The 20,901-nt window shown below is 35.2% G+C and overlaps 1 protein-coding gene across 5 annotated transcripts in view; it reads right to left on the bottom strand.

Moving 5' to 3' along the window:
* Positions 1-20,901, bottom strand: part of HBS1L (HBS1 like translational GTPase) — an 85,181-nt gene that overhangs the window by 58,007 nt on the left and 6,273 nt on the right. For 4 of the 5 annotated variants that reach the window (XR_003512659.1, XR_003512660.1, XR_003512661.1 and 1 more), the window contains exons 3-4: positions 11,190-11,318; positions 8,198-8,392 (exon numbers count right to left, since the gene is read on the bottom strand). Coding sequence is in view for 2 of the 5 variants with exons in the window: in XM_027551623.1 (XP_027407424.1) it covers positions 8,198-8,392; positions 11,190-11,318 (324 nt within the window). In the remaining 3 variants the exon portion in view is untranslated. Of the gene's footprint in view, positions 1-1,848; positions 6,972-8,197; positions 8,393-11,189; positions 11,319-20,901 lie in introns of those variants that run through there. The other variant, XM_027551624.1, reaches the window with a different exon arrangement.

Raw genomic sequence — 20,901 nt, forward strand, 5'->3', positions numbered from 1 at the left:
AAGACGTTCCATTCATAGAAGTTGCACTGTGGTGAGGGGTTAGGGGGATTACAAAGAACAGGAGGGAAATAAAACTGTGCGGACACACAATGACAGATGATATAAGGGTTGTGAGGAACAGTAAAGCAGGGTTATCAGAGAAAGGGGCAGAGGTTATGATTTTACATGAGGTGGAAGTAAAAAGGAATACGGTGAATAATGGGTACACAAGATGGTTCCCCTATCCCAGGATTAGGAGTAAAGTGATATATAAACCACAGCCTCAAGATCTAATTGCCAGGAGGGGAAAGGGCAAAGCACTATAGAAGCAGAGGAAACTCAGGTAGGTGTTCTTGGGTGGATTTGGGTAGTGGGTGACACAAAGAGAAACCAAATGACAAAAGGTCTTACAATAAAATGAAGGGTTTAAACAGGGCAACAGAAAATTAGAACTACATTTTGGAAAATTCACTCTACCTGTATTGTAGAAAGTGTCTGAGAGAAAATTAACTGAGAAGTAAAGAAGCCAGTTAAATATTTTAGGAATTCTGCCCAAGCTAATAGTCTTTAAGAGAAAAAGCAGTAATAAGAGCAAAGAATATGGATCAAAAAATGGACAATCAATCTGTACTTGAGGATTCCATATTCATGGATTCAGCTATCACTAAAAACCATGACTTTCAGCACTTTTGCAGTCTCTTGTGGACAGTGTAGAACAGTAAAAAATTTTACTAGCCTAACATGCATGTTCCCAACTGAGGTCAAATAATATGCATTCTGCCTTCTTGTTTCAACTCTCATAAAGCAGTATCCTTTTTCATGACCTCTTAAATGCCACATTTTTCACCCTGTGATATCAGTTGGTGATTCTGCTGTTTAAAATGGTCCCCAAGAGTAGTCTGAAGCACTGTCTAGTGTTAAGCACAAAGCAGCTGTGATGCACCTTACAAATTAAAAAGATGCATATAGATAGTGTTAGGCATTAAGTTATAGTGCTACTGGCTATGAGTTCAATTTCAATGAATCAATAATATATGAATAATATATATTAAACAAAGTGTCTTTAAACATACATAAAACAAGGTCATGTATTGATTGTTTGACAAAAATGTTGTGACCAGAGGATCACAGGAACCTAACCTTGTATTTCTTATGGGAGCAATGGTTCAGTTTTTGCTAAGTCAGTGTCTGCCTTTCATTCAGTGTTCACTCATTTATGACTTTATAAAATATAACTACCACAAATAAGAACAATCCACTGTATATGTAAACACATATAATTACTTATTAGTAAAGAAGAATCAATAGGACTGGAATCAATTACAGGGCTTCCCAGGGGCCTCAGTGGTAAAGAATCTGCCTGCTAAGGCAGGAGACTTGGATTTGATCTCTGGGTCAGGAAAATTCCTCAGAAAAGGAAATGGCAACCCACTCCAGTATTCTTGCCTGGAAAATCCAATGGACAGAAGAGCCTGGCAGGCTATATAGTCCATGGGGTCACAAAAGAGTTGGACACGATTTAGCAACTAAACAACAACAATCAATTATAAGAAGTAAATGAGGGAGCAAAATCAACGATGATGCTACCCAGGTTTCTGGCTTGAGCAACTGGGAAGATGCTGATATTGCTAATAAAGAGAGGAAACAGGAGGAGGTCGCAGCTTGGATCAGGAAGACAAAGATGTCAGCTTCGGAGAGTGTAATGTCACGCATCCCATACACACTGCAATAAATATAACTATGTGTTTAAGTACCCATTTTCCCATCCCATTTGAGAATCACATCTTTGATCATCTCCAGCTATGTCCTATAACTAGAAGGATGCTTTCCTTTGAGTCATATAAACCAGGCATGTCAACATCAGAAATGTGTACTTTATCAAATGTTTTATTTTCCACTGCCACCTTTGCAATTATATTATCCATATTCACCATAATCTATACTTTAAGAATGTTTCTATGTTGAGTCCTCAAAAGTAAAAATACAAATTCTACCTTTTGAAAAATAAGAATTCTAAATGACAAATATCTTCAAAGAAAGTCTGCACAACGAGGTAGTGCATTTTTCAACTTGTTTACAGAAACCTTTATCATAAATTATTAAAATATCACTCTGAAATATTAAGCTTATATAAAAAATCCTAATGGATAAATTGTGATGTTTTCACACCTGATTTTAGAAAACCCCAGAATTATAATTTATTCCGATGTGGCTTTTACAAAAATGTATACATACATTCAAAATGTGACAAATCTTTTGCATCCTAGAAATTGAAATTACAATATACAACTGCATACACTGAGCTTTATATAATTACAAAAGAAAATTAATAAAGGATTTGTATCAATCCCTCCCTATCTAGTCAGCATTACCTTCATTTATAAAATAGAAAACAATTTCTAGGGTACTACTAAACTGATTTTAAAAGTAAATATACACTTGTATGAACACCAAACAGAAACCTGATACACAGTTATTCCTCAGTGTATAACTGTGTGCTTGCTAATTTGCAATGGTCCGCATATTTAAAAGCACTGGACTAGTTTTACCCTTGGTATGGCAATTAATTGTATGATCTCCCACTGACCACAAGAAATTAAATATAGTACACTGGGAACAGTTATTACTATTTATATGAGGGGGGAAAAGGCTGAAAGAAAAGTTCAAGAAAGAAAGATTCAAAGCTAAGGCAGGGGTGGGGGTGGGAAGAGGTTAGAATACCAGTTCAGTAACTAGGAAATAGGAAAAAGATAGAACTAAGAAAGAAATGATAAGCAAAGTGTTCTGTACAGAAGTGATACCTTGTTCTTTGCAATTAATGGGAAGAACCATAACCAAAAAGACCAACCAAATGCAAGACAGAAAAACATCTGTGAACAACAGCTCTTTTAAAAAATCAAAAAAAGTGAAGAGGAAAAATGGTCATTTCAAACATCTTGTATTTTGTATCATTTAGAATATAATTACAACATTATTTCTATTCTTAAAGTATACTATTAATATTTGAGCATAACACAAATAAAAATGGCTCTGCACTTGGAAAATAGACCAAAAACACTTAGCATACCTGAGCTACCAAGACAGCAGTCAATCAGTAAACAGCAGCTGGTGCAGAAGATGCACTTAGTGCAAGCAACTGTCCTCACTAGGAAAACATCCATGAATAAGCAGGCACTAGTCTCTTTACCCCCTGGAGAAGGAAATGGCAACCCACTCCAGTATTCTTGCTGGAAAATCCCATGGATGGAGAAGTCTGATAGGGTACAGTCCATGGGGTCTCTTTACCAAAGGCTAATGGCCAAAAACAGAAGGGACAGTGGGTCTTCTTGGTCCCACTCTCTGAATCTCAGAGACTGTGACACTTCCTTAGTCAATGGGGCAAGTGCCTGTCAGGTATGTGCCTGACGGACCAGTAGCCATCACAACAGAAATACAGAGACCTATTTAAAAATTGTTACCTTCCCTATCACCTTGTAATATAGAATATTTTTCCCCTAAAATCATAACATCATAAATAGAAGTCACAATCCTGATCATCCAACAAAGGGAGATCTAGTTCACGCTACAAGACCTACTATATGGCTTTAAAGTATTGTCTTTCCACTTGAAAATTAGTTTGTTATAAAAGATAATATAAAAGTAATGCTGTTCAATTTCAATATGAATTAAATATGTATTTGTGGATTTATGTGCAAAGGGACCACTTGGGCAGCATTTAATCTATCAAGAATTATTGTCAGTTCTAAACAAACACTTAGAATACAATTCACTTCTAAACTGGAGACTGCCTACAGTATATAAATCTAGTTGATGAGTCATAGACTAAGTTCAAAATTACTAAAATATCCAATTAAAGTTCAAGACTAGAAAAACAAAATCAGCAGTTGGGGTAATTCAAACTTCAAAACTGATCACAAAATATAACTTGTAATTCATATGATCTAAGCATCAGTAGGATACGCACTGAAATCTGCAGTTAGAAACAAAAAGTGAAGATGTCACAAAGTGTTTAGTCAAGAACAACAAGGACATAAGGCTGGCTTAAGCTTTCCCACCAAAACACTGGATATAAAAACATCATATACAACTAAAAATACTGGGATATTGGGATGTCATTCTGAAAATAAACAGAAACAAGAAATATTTTAAAAAATTATCAAACACAGATTAAAGTAGTAGTCAGAGAAAATATTTTTTACTGGGAAAATATAGCTATTTTGTTCTCATTAAGAAACAACATTTTATAGACTACTTTTTTCCTGCAAGAAATAACTAATAACATTATCTTCTAACAAAAAAGGTGCTAATTCCTAATCTGCAATATTCCTTGGTATTCCTAATTACTAGAAAATACAAATTAAAAATTCAAGTTGGCCAGGTGTTATTCCCAGCATTAGTAATTCCTTTCATTCTACTGATTTCTTTAAGGGACCGATTCTCAAGTAGAAGTAACCCATCAGAATTAACTGGGGACCATCCTGAAAATACACATTTCCAAATGTCATCCCTCAGAAATGACTCGCCATGTCTGGAGTGAAGTCACAATAGCTACATTTTGAAAATAATTTCCCCAGTGATTCTGACTGCTAGTTGAGGACGACTGCTTTAAGAGATGAATTACCTACTTGTTCTGCTCACTAGAAGAGATCTTACTAGGTCAACTACTGCTGAAACTTTGTCATTATAGCACACAGAGCTGTCAGTAGCAAAGAGTTAAAGTCCACATTTCATTACTTATAGTAAAAAGAAAAACAAAACAAAACATGAAAGAGATCTGGTAGATTACTCAAGGAACATGCAACCATACTTGAAAAGACCTTCTACATATTTATTTTAAAGTGTTCATTTAGGACAAATGGTTTTGAAAATGTATAAAAATAAATTATGTATTAATCCATCTTCAATATGTACATGGTCCCTTAAAAGGATTTATATTTTATATCATGAAAAATGTTATTTCAACAACCTAACAGTATTCTTAAAAGTTAGGAATTTTAAGATTTTCTAATAGAAAAGTTTTAGTATTCACTGGCAGAAAAATAATGAAACTTGGAATGATTTCATTAATATTTCAAAATATAATACTGTCTTGGCTATGCCATGCCATATATCACAAGAAAAATCTTTATCACTAAACTATACTAATCCCAAGTGGTAGCATTTTCATTTAAGAACAAAGCACAAAAATATTTTATAAAAGAAAATGTCTCATCATAAAAATTTTCAAAGCTGAATGCTTTAAACAAAAATAGCTGAGGTTTGATTTCACAATATCAAGTTACCATAAGCACTTTGTAAACATACACCTATTACAGGCTATCAACTTAAAGCCAGTTATCACTAAAAGAAGATATAGTAAAAAGAAATTTCAGTGCAAAAGCATATATCAACTAAATTTATCAACTGACTTAAGACAATTTTAATATAAATTTCACAACTTAAATCCCGTAATATAAAGTAACCCTATAAAAGCTTAAAATTAAATTAATTTAAAAGAAAAAGCTCTACAACAGTTAGCAAGTTTTCCTTTTGTTACTATTCTCTAGTAAAAGCTTTCTTTTGATTAGCTTTCACAATGTCATCAGGAGATGCTGATTTGAAGTCAAACGGTGTTATTGCTATAAGAGGACTTATTTCTTTGTCTTTTACGTCTTGGACTTGTCTACTGTAAAGAAAAGCCTTATAGAGATCAAAGGTACGTCGCTTGCAGCTTTTCAATGGGTAACGAAGACACAGGGTTGAAGCGAAAGCTGAAGGTCTGGCAGCAAGGGCTTTGGTCCAAGAGAGAGAAAAAGGTGGTTTCCTAGGCAGAGAGCTTTTACTGTTTTTCTTATTATCCTTAGCAGAATTGGAATTTTTCCCTAATTTTGAACTTAGAACTTTAGTTTCTGGTATTGGAGCAACTGATTGGTCTACTACAGGTTTGGGAACAAAATCTGGGGCTTTTATGAGGACACTAAGATCAATATTTGAGTCTATTCCAGGTGACCTCATTTCAGATAAACTGAGCATACAGGAATCTTTCCTAATCTGAGGGTTGTCTATATCAATCGTTTCTGCAATCAAATCAGAAAGTGACAAATTCTCAAGGTCTCTTGTCGGAGAAGCTTTACAAAATGCCAAAGATGATAGAGATCCTGTTAACTCTGATATTCCAGTTGAAGACTGATACCGATTTGCTAGTTGTGACAAGGGAAAAGATCCCAAACTGAGATCTGTGAAACTGGAAGATGGTTGGTGACAAAAATCAGGTAGAGTAAAGCACTCGCTTGGATTGTTTTTCTTGTGTTCCTCAAACAGTTCAGCTAGGGATGGACTTTCACACTGAGAAAACTGCAAGTTGTCACTCTTTAATATGCAATTCTTATTACTTTGTTCAACTGAAGAAACAATTCCAACTTCAGTCGTTTTACTAGCATTTAAATTATCAAGAGCCATATTTTCCAATGAAGGATTATTTAAACTTCCTAAACTGTTCTGTACTGGAATGTTTTGCAAATCAGGTACTGAATCATTCTGAATAGTTGATGAGTTATTAGGTGCTGTGTTTTTTATCATTAAGGATTTTAAATCTGGTATGCCTTTGAAGGCAGAATCATCTTTGGAAATACACTCAGACACATGAGGTCTTAACAAATCACCATCTAGACTCTTTGAAGGTAGACTCTCCACACTATCTGTGGGTGGTAATCTGACTGATGGCTGACTTTTATAAGAATCTCTTGGCATATCATTGATTAGGTCAGCTAGGGACAGGTCTTTTGTTAACTTACATGATTCTAATTTCTTTTCACTTTTAGGTCTGTCAAGTTTCTTTTTTTTATGGAGTAAATAGTGACTTGGTATAACAGAGGAATTATGATATAATCCATATTTTGCTACTGGGCCAGAAAAATCAAAGGATTTGCTGCTGCAATCCAAATGGTTTGCAGACTGAGGACAAGAGCTGTGAACATTATCAGCTGAAACTTCAGAGGAAGATAATAAGACTCCTTACCTTACAAGAGCCATTAATTTTCAGATGAATAGGTTGACATATGCAGAAGACAGTCACAGCAACCAAAAGGAAACATGAAATGAGGCATTTAATTACTAAATGTTTCTTTTTGATTATGACATGAATAAAGTGATACTTGATCATTATTTAATAAAAAGTGAACATTCTAAAAAAAAATAAAGGATTTTACCTTCCTTTAACCATCTTAAGTGACCTTCATACTTTGTTCACTGATATATACAAAGGTAATTACCAAGTTAGTAAATGTGCTAATATTTACAAATTTATGTGAGGTTTTAAGTTATTCATAATCAGAATTTCTCAAATTCAAAACATCTAAAATATCAATGGAAAGAACTAGGTTCATCTATATTTTTAATGTATTAAAAACAGGTAAACAAATAGTACCATGTAACTTCTACTGTGATCTGGGGTAACCTATTAATACAGTTGTCACATTATAGACTTATACTACAGGTCAGTTAAAACTGAATCCCGGTGCCCCCCCCCCAAATGAAAAAAAATTTTAATTTACATAAAACAACCCTTATTTCAGAGTAACAGGCTGCACATAATTTCACTGTGGCAAAAATCTAGACTCCAGGTTATAAGAAATATCAAACCAGTTAACAAATCACCATGCTTCTACTGACAGATATTATACCACTTAAGATAATTAGTTCCTTTCTCAAGTGGCCTAAGTTATAAATTTAACCTCAAATTCTAAACATTTAAAATTAAAGATCTGGCTATGAAATGAAAGAGTAGTAGAATTATAATACTTAGGATATTTAAGTAAAACTAAATTATATTCATAAAATACTATAGGCATAGGAGGGATTTTTTTGACATTGCCTGGCTATTAATTTCCATCTCCCAACCCTTTAGTTAAAAAAAAAAAAAACACCAATAATCAAAAAGATCAAGACACTAACAAGAAGCAAAAAGTGTTTTGTCTTGCTTTTATCTAATTTTATTTCCCTTATATTCTGTCAGTTGCAAAAATAAGCAGGAAAATGATCAAAAAATAGGCTTTAACAGACTGAAGAGAACACAGCCAATCAGCTTAAAAATTCACAAACTGCAAAATCAATTGATAACAATCAAGAATTATTGTAACATGTAAAAATTTCTATCCATTTTTCTTAACAGTTCGATCAAAATCAAAGCCTCTTTTAAAGCATTAACTGTAAAACTAAAAGAGAACAAGTAAAAGCATACCTTTTGCTATCTTTCCTGTAGATATTGCTCCCTCACTCCTGACTTTCAAATTCTGCACTTTATCTTGCTCCAGAACCACTGACAAAGCCTTCTGCACATCAAACTTGTTCTTCAGAACTGCTTCAATCAATATGTCATCTGGCACAGCATCTCCAAGTACCTCTCTCATGTGATCAAGGCATGAATAAAGACGAGCTAGAACAGACAACAATAATTAAAAGCTATACTCAGTGGTGTCATGAAAGATTCCTGAATCTTCGAAACCGAAACAAAGGATTTGTAATTACAGTAGGATGTTCATTTCTTGTAATCTGCCTTGGCAAAAATTACAATGACTATATTTTTATCCACAGGATACCTAGCTTCCCTGATTAGAGGAACAATTTCAATAACCACTATAATAAATGTCTCCAAAGTAATACTGATTAATGCTTGAAAAAAGTGTCAATTGTGAATCTGTCTGCAATGCAGGAGACGCAGATTCGATCCCTGGGTCAGGAAGACCCCCCTGGAGGAGTGCATGGCAACTCACTCCAGTATTCTTGCCTGGAAAACCCCATAGACAGAGAAGCATGGCAGGCTACAGTCCATAGGTAGCAGAGTCAAACCTGACAGAAGCAACTGAGCATGTACCCACACACGCACAAAGTCTATTTCAGTCAATGAGGATGATGAGGTCCATACTGATGATCTTTTACATGTGTAGAAAGGGTTAATTTTGAAAATATTTCTAACTTACTAGTGAATGGACAAGATAATTTGGTACAAAAATGCCATAAAAATTAGGAAATCCAGTAGATTAATGAGGAAAATGAACATTCATTTTAAACACAAACATTTAAATCTGGGTGACTAAAATCTTTAAGGATGTTAATTTTCTGATGACTATTTTATAAAAAGTAATTACTAATAATATTCATTAATAATGGAAGTTCCATGAGAGCAAAGGCTTTATATCCCTAGATCTTAAAATAATATGTGAGACTACTGAATAAAAATGCATCAACATATTAACTTATATTTGTATAATAGGTGACAATTTTTAAAATACTTTACACACATACACATATCTTCTGTAATCCTCACAGTAACTCTATGACTTAAGATATATCAAACTACAAGTCATAAAGAGGACTGAAAATCATGGCACTACTTAGTTTAGGAGTAATCAAAATAAAACTCAAGTTTTCAGATTCCCTAATCCATGAAATCAGTCCACAGAATGCATTTTACATTACATTTTACATGCTTACATACTGAACAAGGAATCTACTGGCAATATCCTTTTTTCCCCCAAGTATATAATACTTTCTCCGCTGCTCTTTTTTAATTATTAAAAGTAAATTCTTCAAATATTTGGGTAATTCTGCTTTGCTTTAGTCCAAAATTAATTTTAGGCTAATAAGCTAAACTTGAAAAATTATGCCTATTTCATAAAAACATGAATTACTAAAACTGGAACAGAATACTTAGTATATAGCTAGCATCATGGTCTATTCTAATTAATTATAGCAACTGTTGTCCACACATACACAAAGGGTAGAGATATGAAGTCAGGCTATGTTGGTTCACATCCAAATGCCACTTACTAAGCAGTACAACTACCCCCAAGTGACTTGGTGTCTCATTTTCCTCCCGTATAAAATGAGGACAATAGCTGGCCTATCTCATAAGGCTGTCATGAAGATTAAATATGCTAATACATGAACAGCACTTAGAACAGGACCCAGAAAGCAATTAGTAGAGGCTAGTTACAATCACTACTATTGTTGCCATGCAATTTTTTTCATGCAATTATTAATACTTACATATGTCAGGTGGGAATGATTAACTTTCATTCTCAAACATAACTCTGAATTTCATACCTCCTTAATCATTCTGAGGCACAGCAGAGAAAGTATAAGACTTCTACTTTATTCCTACCTTCTCCCCCCCTACAATGACAACTGTACACACTCTTTGAAAATATAATCAAAACTATGGAAGAATTTATACAGCAGTTCGTCTATGAACTTTTATCCCACTTGTCAAATGTATCTGCAAAGTTGATATAGAAATTTTTTTAATTCTCTGTTGTTTCCCTTTCTGCTTTCTAATTTTGTCTGTCTGTGCTTTCTATTTTTCTCGGTTTGGGTTGCAGCTGACATATATTGTACCGATTTACGCAAAGATCAACTCTCAGATTTATATACTTCCCTCCTTCCTGTTTTCAAATTGTTATAAATTTTCAATTTAAAAATATTCATAGATCAAAGCCAGAGAAAGAGTACACTCCAGAGAAGGAGCAAACAAGCTGAGCCCGGCTCAGCACCAACAGAGAGCACTACTTTTATACCTGATGATTTTGGTTCTACAACCCTATTCATCAACCTATGACTGGAGCAGTATGTCTGAAACTGTCACATTTGAAATTTATTTATAAAAGATGAAAGCCAAAATATAAAATATCTTTGTTAAAATGTTTAAGAGAACTAAAAAGAAGCAAACTCAGAACCAAAGCCATTACCATTTACAAGTTCTATCTTGAAATTTAATTTATATGACTGTGACCAATCAGGACATTTGTATAGTGTTACTCTGAACTTATTATTATTTTTAATAAAAACCAGTCTTTTGGAACCTAACATTTTCCAAGGAAATGAGCTTCTGTAATCTAACCATAAGCTCTACATACAGCTTATAAAACAATAAATACTGATAAAAGAAAACGAATCGCGGAAGTTTCTCTCCTAAGAAGATTTCAATCACAAATTCCAGTTACTGAATAACAGCCACACAATCAATTTTTCAACCATATAGTTAACCATATAGTCTTCACAAAACATAATTAACAAAATGTAAATTTTCCTTGAAGATACAAGATATAATGGTAGTTCATACCAATTCTACCCATGATTAATATTATGAACAATAAAACTGATAAATAACATTGGTAAATCTCAGTAAATTATTAATCATTTTCAGATAAGAAACAGACTAATTCTTACTATACCTTGATCAATTCCACTTAGCTGATGATTCACAAGAGAACTGGAGAATTCTTTCAAATCTTCATAATCATATTCTTCTACAGGTTCAACAGCTGAAGGTTTGTCACGTCGTGAGTAAATAAACTGAGCAGCTAGAATATAAAACGATGGAAGAAGGCTGTGCTATAACCATTTCCCATTAGCTTTTTTTTTTAACAATACAAAGTAAAAATTAAAGATTCTGACCTCCTACCTAAAGTCATTTGCCCACAGTCATAATACTGGATGAAAAGAGAAAAACACTAAGACAAAATATATCATACCCCAAATTCTGCCCAAATGTCCTTCTAACCATTTGCTAATCTCTTCTAATTGTCTTCATTCTTCTCTCCTATCTCATAAACACAGAGCTTACTTTCTCCACAGTTCTCAAAAATTATCTTTCCTAATATCTCATGCTTGCCTACTACTCTAGCTTCCCTGAAATTTTCTTTTCTATGGTACAAACATTTTAAACTCATATCAAAGTTGCTCATTTGCATAATTAAGAATACTAAAAACAGACTAGTTCAATTTTCACTTTCCAGGAACTACTAATTTTGCTTGAACCCAAGAGCTGACCAAAATCATAGGCCTTAACTTTTAAACAATTTACACTTCAATCATACACTGACACGGTATTAGTGCCACATACCTAACTTTCAGACAGAAGTCTGTGCGACTCTACAGACTGGCAGTGTAATTACTCAACACATAACTGCACATCATATATTTCATTAAGAGGCAGAAAAACAAAATATCAAAGTGATAACATATGTTTGAATATCATATACAAAAATACAAGTGGCCAAAGGAGAAAAGCATCAAGTATGCCCAAAGTGTTCACTCTTTTACATCAACTGGATGCCCACTGAACTCAATTCTTCAAGTGTGTGTTCACAGTTGTGAAGGAATAAAATTAAAGTATTAAGTTTAAGACGGATAAAAACATCAATACAGTATTCTAAGGCAAGGTGTCATCAGAGATTTTATATTATTTAGCTTTCTGGAAAAGCACATAACATGCATTTCCATTGCTCAGCATTCCCACATTTGACTTCTGGGCATGCCCATAAATGTAAGGGAATCTAACTACATTCAAAAGTTATAGATAATGCATATATAGACAATAGAAAATACTACAGCTTAGTATAACACCTACACTCAGAAAACTATGGTGTAAGTGCTATTTATTCATAGTATAAATCAACAATGGCCTTACAGATTAGCAGAAAAGGCAAAAAAAGAAAAGGCAGTGACATATTTTAAAAAGCCATATAAGTAGTACAGATGACAAGTGTGACAGAAGCACAAAAGATTAACTGATCATTGAAGACTGGAGCACTTACAATAAAGAAGGCAAGAACAGAATAAGAGAAATACAGAGCAGCTGAGAGAATTTAATCTATTCTGCTGTAATGCATGTTTCCTTAACATATACTGCTGCTGCTGCTGAGTCGCTTCAGTCGTGTCCGATTCCGTGCGACCCCATAGACAGCAGCCCACCAGGCTCCTGCGTCCCTGGGATTCTCCAGGCAAGAACACTGGAGTGGGTTGCCATTTCCTTCTCCAATGCATGAAAGTGAAAGTGAAGTCGCCCAGCCATGTCCAACTCTTAGCGACCCATTGGACTGCAGCCCACCAGGCTCCTCAGGGGAATGATGAAGGTATAACATTCAAGATGCTTTGGTTCATGAGATTCTCCCCACCCGCAACACTTTGTAAGGCAAATACAAAGTTCAACCGCAGAGCATTATACTGTCATTGGAATTGTGCTGTAAAGTTAGATAGCCCCACACTTGTCCTCTTGGCTCAGTTTGGCCCTGTCCCTTTCTGTGCTTGCTTCCTGCTTGGCTCTCTAAGACCTGTCAGCATTTTGCCTTTGCAACATTATTCATTAGTTTCAACTCTTCCTACAAGTTTATCAAGCTTTCACCTTGCAAACATGTAACAAAAAGTAAACATTTATCAAAAATATTTTGTTAAATGTAAAAAAATACATTTTGTTAAATTTAAACATTTAACAAAAACATTTCCTTGAATGTAACTTTATTTGGAAATTAACATAACTTTCTAAATATGCAAGTATTTTTATTAGATGATTTTTGGTTTTATTAGTACTTTATAGGCTGAGTGATCTGTCATAACCCTGTTCTTTCCCACAGGCTTTGTTATCTTTTAGTATACAAATTTGAGGACCGCAGTTTTTCAAGAATGCACATATTATGCTGTATATATATATATCACCATTTCCCCCATCCTGCACAAGTAAAATACAATACTGCCATTATAAAGTCAGCATGGTTAAATGGTAGGAAAAATATCCTATTTCACAGATTTTCTAAGATGATCACTGTTTCACATAAAAATATCTCAGAATGAGGGATATGTCTTATAATCAAGTGGTATCTTGGTATTATGTAATACTTAGATTGACAGCTGATTTTTTAAGTGGTATGTAAAATAACAGTATGTCTTACAATCCATGGCACTTTAGATACAATAAAATGTGGTAGTATTAAAAAATGTAAACCAGGCCATTTTGTGCTCAATGATTTTTAAATTACTTTCCTGACTGTAAACTGTATTCAGTTTAGCCTAAAGGTAACAAATATACTTTCCTCAACTTCCTCTCATAGCTCTGAACTGTAAGGAAAAACCTAACACAAATCAAAAATTAAGTGAGAGAAGAAATCAGATACTTCCATCAACAATTTTCACTTAGAAAATATTGACAAAGAAAATGGAAGTTGTCAAAATCCAGGCTTCCACTCTACCTCCAAGGAGCTATTCTTCCTGGAAGGTTTTCCTACACTCTCCCAAACATAAATCCAACTCAGAAATCTATACTGTGGCCACTGTTTTAGAAGTAAATGATGGCTGGATTTGTTGAAGAGTGGGGAAAGAGAGTGGGCAGGAAAATTCCCCAGGGACAATAGCTACCAGGAAAAAACAAGCATTCCAGACCTCTGAAATTGAAATGAGAGTCAAAAGGCAAAAAAAAAAAAAAGTGAGATAAAAGCAAGAGAGAGAAAAGGATAAATATAAGATGCTCTTCTATTCTAAAAATTTAAATCACAAACTTTGACAGAAACGCTTTCTGAAAAATTGAACACCATAATGACTTGCAAATTTTTCAGGTATTCTGATAAACATAAAAATTGAAAGAATTCAAAACCTTTACAGTTTTTGAACTGTACAGTTTTGAACTGTAACTGAAAAAGTTACAGTTTTCCTGTAACTGCCTAACACTGTTTCCTAAATATAAAATAAAAATCATGTGAGGCACTCATTAAAGATACAGCTTTCTAGGCTTCTTCCCCTGGAGATTCTGGTTAAGTGGTGCTAGAACGGGGTAGGGAATCTGTAGTTTTATAATACAATTACTCAGCTGATTGGTATCATCAGAGAAGGTAGGAAACAGCCTACAAGTCTCCCCTTTCATCCAAATGTAGTCCACTTTGCTTACCGTCATTAGTTAATTTCCTAAAACATGACCCCTTAACTCAAAAACCTTCAATAAACTGACATTACACAGCTAAAATTAAAAACTGCCTTCCACAATCTGGATATTTCCTTTCCAAGCCCACTTTGTGCTCCAACTGCATTCACCATGTGTCTTCCCAAACACACCTCACTTAAGAGACCACTGCTCAAACACTGCTTTTCCTTTCTCTAGGATGCCGCTTACTCCCAAATTCACCAGTTCCAATTCCATCTCCTTCCAAAACCTTTCCTGCCTTCTTCAGGCAGGACTATCTCTTTACCCACCATATTATCATTTGAAGGGAATTTTTAACAAGCTTCTTTACAAGTGAAAGTGAAGTCGCTCAATCGTGTCTGACTCTTTGCGACCCCGTGGACTGTAGCCACCAGGCTCCGCCATCCATGAGATTCTCCAGGCAAGAATACTGGAGTGGGTCTGCCATTTCCTTCTCCATCTTTACAAGTTAAATGATGCTCAATAAAGGTTCTGAGTTGGAATGGACTGAATAAGGATATCTACTGTTAAAGTAATCATGCAAGGAGGTCATGAGACTGAAGTGGCTCTAATGCCTTGGCTGCAAAGGGAAAACCAATCCAGAGTTAATTCCTGTAAAGGCCTCAGGATTAAGAACATCCAATCACAAAAAGCCAATTATTCTCTCACAAATAATGTGTTTTAAGCAGTAAGCCAATCAAATAATCTCCTTGCTTTGTTTCATGTCTTCTCTATAAAAACCCTGCCCCGACTTCTGTTGATGAAGTGCTCCTAACCACTTCCCATTTGGAGCTGATTCAAATTGATGTTTGCTCAAATAAACTCTGAAAAAAAAATGTCAGTATGCCTCAGTTTATCTTTTAACACTTCTAATTATATTAGTTGAAACAAGATTAATAATTGTAAAGTTCTATTTATAGGCTCTTTTTGCTATCCCTTTTTTGCTATCTTTTTGCAGCTCCCTAACGTAAGTTAAATATTCAGCATCAAAGCAATATTCAGTCAATCTTTCTAAAGAAAAAAAAAGTTATAACATTTAGAAATCATCTTACCATCAAGAAAATTGTATTTAGTAGAATTTTTTAAAATATATGATAAATTTTAGAGAAATTCCTATTAATTGATAAAGTCATTCAATTACCAGAATTCATTAAACCATGAATAAAATCATTTCTTCAATGAATGACATTAGCTGCTTCTTTAAGAACAGAAAGTATCCTTCTAAAAACTATTCCTTTTTAATTGAAAATTCCTGGGACGAATACACCACTAAAGAGGAATATTAATCGTCTGATCTGATATTACTGATTTAATTTAGTAAAATTTAGAAAATTTTAAAAACCTAAACCATGCGCTTTTGTTAAAAATACCAGTTTGTCACAGAAGAAAGTCAAAACTATTTAACTATCTCCTGCTCTAATAAAGCCGATTTCACTTCCTGGAGCATACAAAGGTAACTCTCAAATAGTCAGACTGTCCTGAATATGAACCATACACAATACACGTATCAAGAGCTGTGAGAGATAAGGGATAAACTATGACCTCAAGAAAGGTAGGTCACAAAAGCAAATCTCAGAAAAACACCTTCAGAATGCCTGATCCTTGTGTAGTGATGGCTCATTACTCAAGATTAAGAATGATTTAGTTAAACAATTCTAGATAAATGAATGCATTAATCTGCAATATGAAGATGTTTTTCAGTAGTCTCTCCCTCCATGAAGCTTTCCTGTGCAAGTCATAGTCAACCAACTTCCAAGTCCAGTAGTCTTTAGCTCCTGTAGAATCTATTTCCAAATCCACTGCTATCACCTCTATCCTAAACAAACAGTTTTCAAAGCAGTACCTGTGCCGCACTGAATATGAGATGGGGCCAAGAATTACTTTTCTAACAAATTCTCAAGTGGTGCAAATGGCACATGGACCACATTTTGAGAACACTGTCTTGAGATATTTCTTCTAGATTAGTATAATAGTCTCCTAACTAACTATTCTAAGTACACCCACTTAGGTACCACCTTTAATCCAGTCTCTACAGCATATATTAAAAAAAACAAAAACAAAAAACTCAAATCTAATCACCACACCCATATTATCATCAGTCTCATGAACATGCCATGATCTTTACTTCATTCATAGTACTAACTAGTGCTACCAGACACTACTTCATCACCTAGACAACTGATTATGATGAACTGTAGGCACCCCAAAAGGTTAACCCACAGAGTTGGTTTTTTTTTTTTAACACATTGCAAATGACAAGTGCTTGTGAGACTCCTCAGAAAAACTGAAATTTCTTTCATCCCTAATCTCAACAAAATATGGCATTTTTGAATCACTGAATAATAAGGCTGACTAATCAGAGCCCTTCCTCTCTTTCTTCAGTGTTACATCATTATCAGTCACAATTTTGTTAGGAGATAGAAATTGCACTGGTTATTTTGCCAGAGAGATTTTAATATAAAAAGTTACCTAGGTATTAGAGAACACACTAATTAAGCCACCTCTCCACTTCTAAGCCAGTCTTCTTTGCTTTGTGATGCTGAGGCTGAAGTCTCTGCAAAGCACATTTCTTCAGACAGCTGGTTCCCTTTTAGGATCAGCCAACAGGGAGATAATAAAAGGAGACTAGGCCAGAAGAGGAACACAAATGTTCCTTTCCTTTTTGCTTCTTCTCTAGTTACCATCACCCCAGCAACATTTCATCTTGCCAAAATCATTTGTTCCAGTAATCATAATATCAGTTTTTCCAAAATTCCCAGAACCAATTACAACCATGACCAGACTGCTGGATAGAATGCCCTCTTTAAAGGCTGAACCTCAGCTTCCCAGTGTCCCTACAGAGTATCTCTATACCAACCACACAACATTCCCCTTCTCAGGTCTGAGCCCCAGCTCCACAGTCCCTTCTCTTAACTTCAATGGCAAAGCAACAAGGCAGAATCTTCCTGTCACACCCCTAGGTCCTAGCTCCAAGGAGCCCCCACAGGGTTCTAAAAGGTTGGTTCCAACCCTGTCTGCTGATTCCCCTAGGAACTAGAAATGATAAATGCTTCCTGAAGTTACTACCTCCTTGATCTTTTGGTTTGCATTTTGTGTTCTCTAACACCTAGTTAACTTTTTATACTAAAATCTCTCTGGCAAAATAACCAGTGCAATTTCTATCTCCTAACAAAATCGTGACTGATAACGGTATAACATTGAAGAAAGAGAGGAAGGGCTCTGATTAGTCAGCCTAAAAGAGCAAAGTACCCATAAAGAGCTAGATGCATTACAGAGTAATAAGTAACAGGACAAGAGATGTAAGGCAGAGTAGGGGTGCTAAGACAACTTCCAAGGCCCCTATCCTATGCCTTTGTGAAAAAGAAGAAATTCTAAAAAGTCAGAAGGGATGTATTTAGTCTTCAGAAGCTATGAAGAGGCTTAAAGCAGGGAAAGGTTTATAAGACAGTTCAACAGACTATAAGGTATTAAAGACAAGGCAGACTGATAGAAATTTAAATTACTATATTAAACCTTCAATTTGTGGAAAATGAGTTCTATGAGTTTATTTATGCTGTTCCTAACTATATTTAATTGGACCCACTTTTATGACATAGTAAAATTCAGCAGAGCATTTTAACCAGTTGTTTATAGAGTAGGATAAAATTTGAAGATAAATGCACTGTTAGAAGGATTAGTAAGAAAAAGGTGTGGATCAAAGACACTGTCTCTGCCGCCAACACAGGAAATGCTTTCATTATATGATTGCAAAGAAGTTTTTCAGCAAGAGACAAAAGGTGCAGCTCTGATGTAGAATCCTACAGGAATTTGAACTCTAAATCATTTTGCGGCTCCATCAGAAGTTTAAACTATGTACTGGGTTTATTTACAGTAGATAAAATACTGTATGAAGGGAAGTCTATGCATAACTTGTGTTTTAATATTCAAGATTTTCCTGGACATAAAACTGCTTTCTGTCTTTAGAAGTTTAGATTTTCATTACTGACTAAATTATCATTTTAGTCAATTTAGATTAATTGCATACTGCAAAGAATACTGGAAAACCATAGTTTTGAGAGTTTTCTTCAAATTGTATAAAGCCTAATGAAGGAATCAAAACTTTAAATTCTATTCATAAGTAATGAAATTATTTTATGTGCTTTTAAAGTTAACAATATGCTATTTAGGTTGGTCATAACTTTTCTTCCAAGGAGTGTCTTTTAATTTCATGGCTGCATTCACCATCTGCAGTGATTTTGGAGCCCCAAAAAATAAAAGTCTGACACTATTTCCACTGTTTCCCCATCTATGTCCCATGAAGTGATGGGACCAAATGCCATGATCTTAGTTTTCTGAATGTTGAGCTTTAAGCCAACTTTTTCACTCTCCTCTTTCACTTTCATCAAGAGGCTTTTTAGTTCCTCTTCACTTTCTGCCATAAGGGTGGTGTTATCTGCACATCTGAGGTTATTGAGATTTCTCCTGGCAATCTTGATTCCAGCTTGTGCTTCTTCCAGCCCAGCGTTTCTCATGATGTACTCTGCATATAAGTTAAATAAGCAGGGTGACAATATACAGCCTTGACGGACTCCTTTTCCTATTTGGAACCAGTCTGTTGCTCCATGTCCAGTTCTAACTGTTGCTTGCTGACCTACATACAGATTTCTCAAGAGGCAGATCAGGTGGTCTGGTATTCCCATCTCTTTCAGAATTTTCCACAGTTTATTGTGATGCACACAGTCAAAGGCTTTGGCATAGTCAATAAAGCAGAAATAGATGTTTTTCTGGAACTCTCTTGCTTTTTCCATGATCCAGTGGATGATGGCAATTTGATCTCTGGTTCCTCTGCCTTTTCTAAAACCAGCCTGAACATCTGGAAGTTCACGGTTCATGTATTGCTGAAGCCTGGCTTGAGAATTTTGAGCATTACTTTACTAGCATGAAGATGAGTGCAGTTGTGAGGTAGTTTGAGCATTCTTTGGCATTCTTTTCTTTGGGATTGGAATGAAAACTGACCTTTTCCAGTCCTGTGGCCACTGCTGAGTTTTCCAAATTTGCTGGCATATTGAGTGCAGCACTTTCACAGCATCATCTTTCAGAATTGGAAATCGCTCAACTGGAATTCCATCACCTCCAATAGCTTTATTCGTAGTGATGCTTTCTAAGGCCCACTTGACTTCACATTCCAGGATGTCTGGCTCTAGGTGAGTGATCATACCATCGTGATTATCTTGGTCGTGAAGATCTTTTTTGCACAGTTCTTCTGTGTATTCTTGCCACCTCTTCTTAGTATCTTCTGCTTCTGTTAGGTCCACACTATTTCTGTCCTTTATTGAGCCCATCTTTGCATGAAATGTTCCCTTGGTATCTCTAATTTTCTTGAAGAGATCTCTAGTCTTTCCCATTCTGTTGTTTTCCTCTGTTTCTTTGCATTGATCGCTGAGGAAGGCTTTCTTATCTCTCCTTGCTATTCTTTGGAACTCTGCATTCAGATGCTTTTATCTTTCCTTTTCTCCTTTGCTTTTCGCTTCTCTTCTTTTCACAGCTATTTGTAAGGCTTCCCCAGACAGCCATTTTGCTTTTTTGCATTTCTTTTCCATGGGGATGGTCTTGATCCCTGTCTCCTGTACAATGTCATGAAATTCCGTCCATAGTTCATCAGGCACTCTATCAGATCTAGTCCCTTAAATCTATTTCTCACTTCCACTGAATAATCATAAAGAATTTGATTTAGGTCATACCTGAATGGTCTAATGGTCATCCCTACTTTCTTCAATTTAAGTCTGAATTTGGCAATAAGGAGTTCATGATCTGAGCCACAGTCAGCTCCTGGTCTTGTTTTTGCTGACTGTATAGAGCTTCTCCATGTTTGGCTGCAAAGAATATAATCAATTCTGATTTCGGGGTTGACCATCTGGTGATGTCCATGTGTAGAGTCTTCTCCTGTGTGTTTAGAAGAGGGTGTTTGCTATGACCAGTGCGTTCTCTTGGCAAAACTCTATTAGCCTTTGCCCTGCTTCATTCCGTATTCCATGAAATTAAAAGATACTTACTCCTCAGAAGGAAAGTTATGACCAACTTAGATAGCATATTAAAAAGCAGAGACATTACTCTGCCAACAAAGGTCCATCTAGTCAAAGCTATGGTTTTTCCAGTGGTCATGTATGGATGTGAGAGTTGGACTGTGAAGAAAGCTGAGCACCAAAGAATTGATGCTTTTGAACTGTGGTGTTGGA

The sequence above is a fragment of the Bos indicus x Bos taurus genome, chromosome 9, assembly GCF_003369695.1.
Source record: "Bos indicus x Bos taurus breed Angus x Brahman F1 hybrid chromosome 9, Bos_hybrid_MaternalHap_v2.0, whole genome shotgun sequence".
NCBI lineage: Eukaryota > Metazoa > Chordata > Mammalia > Artiodactyla > Bovidae > Bos > Bos indicus x Bos taurus.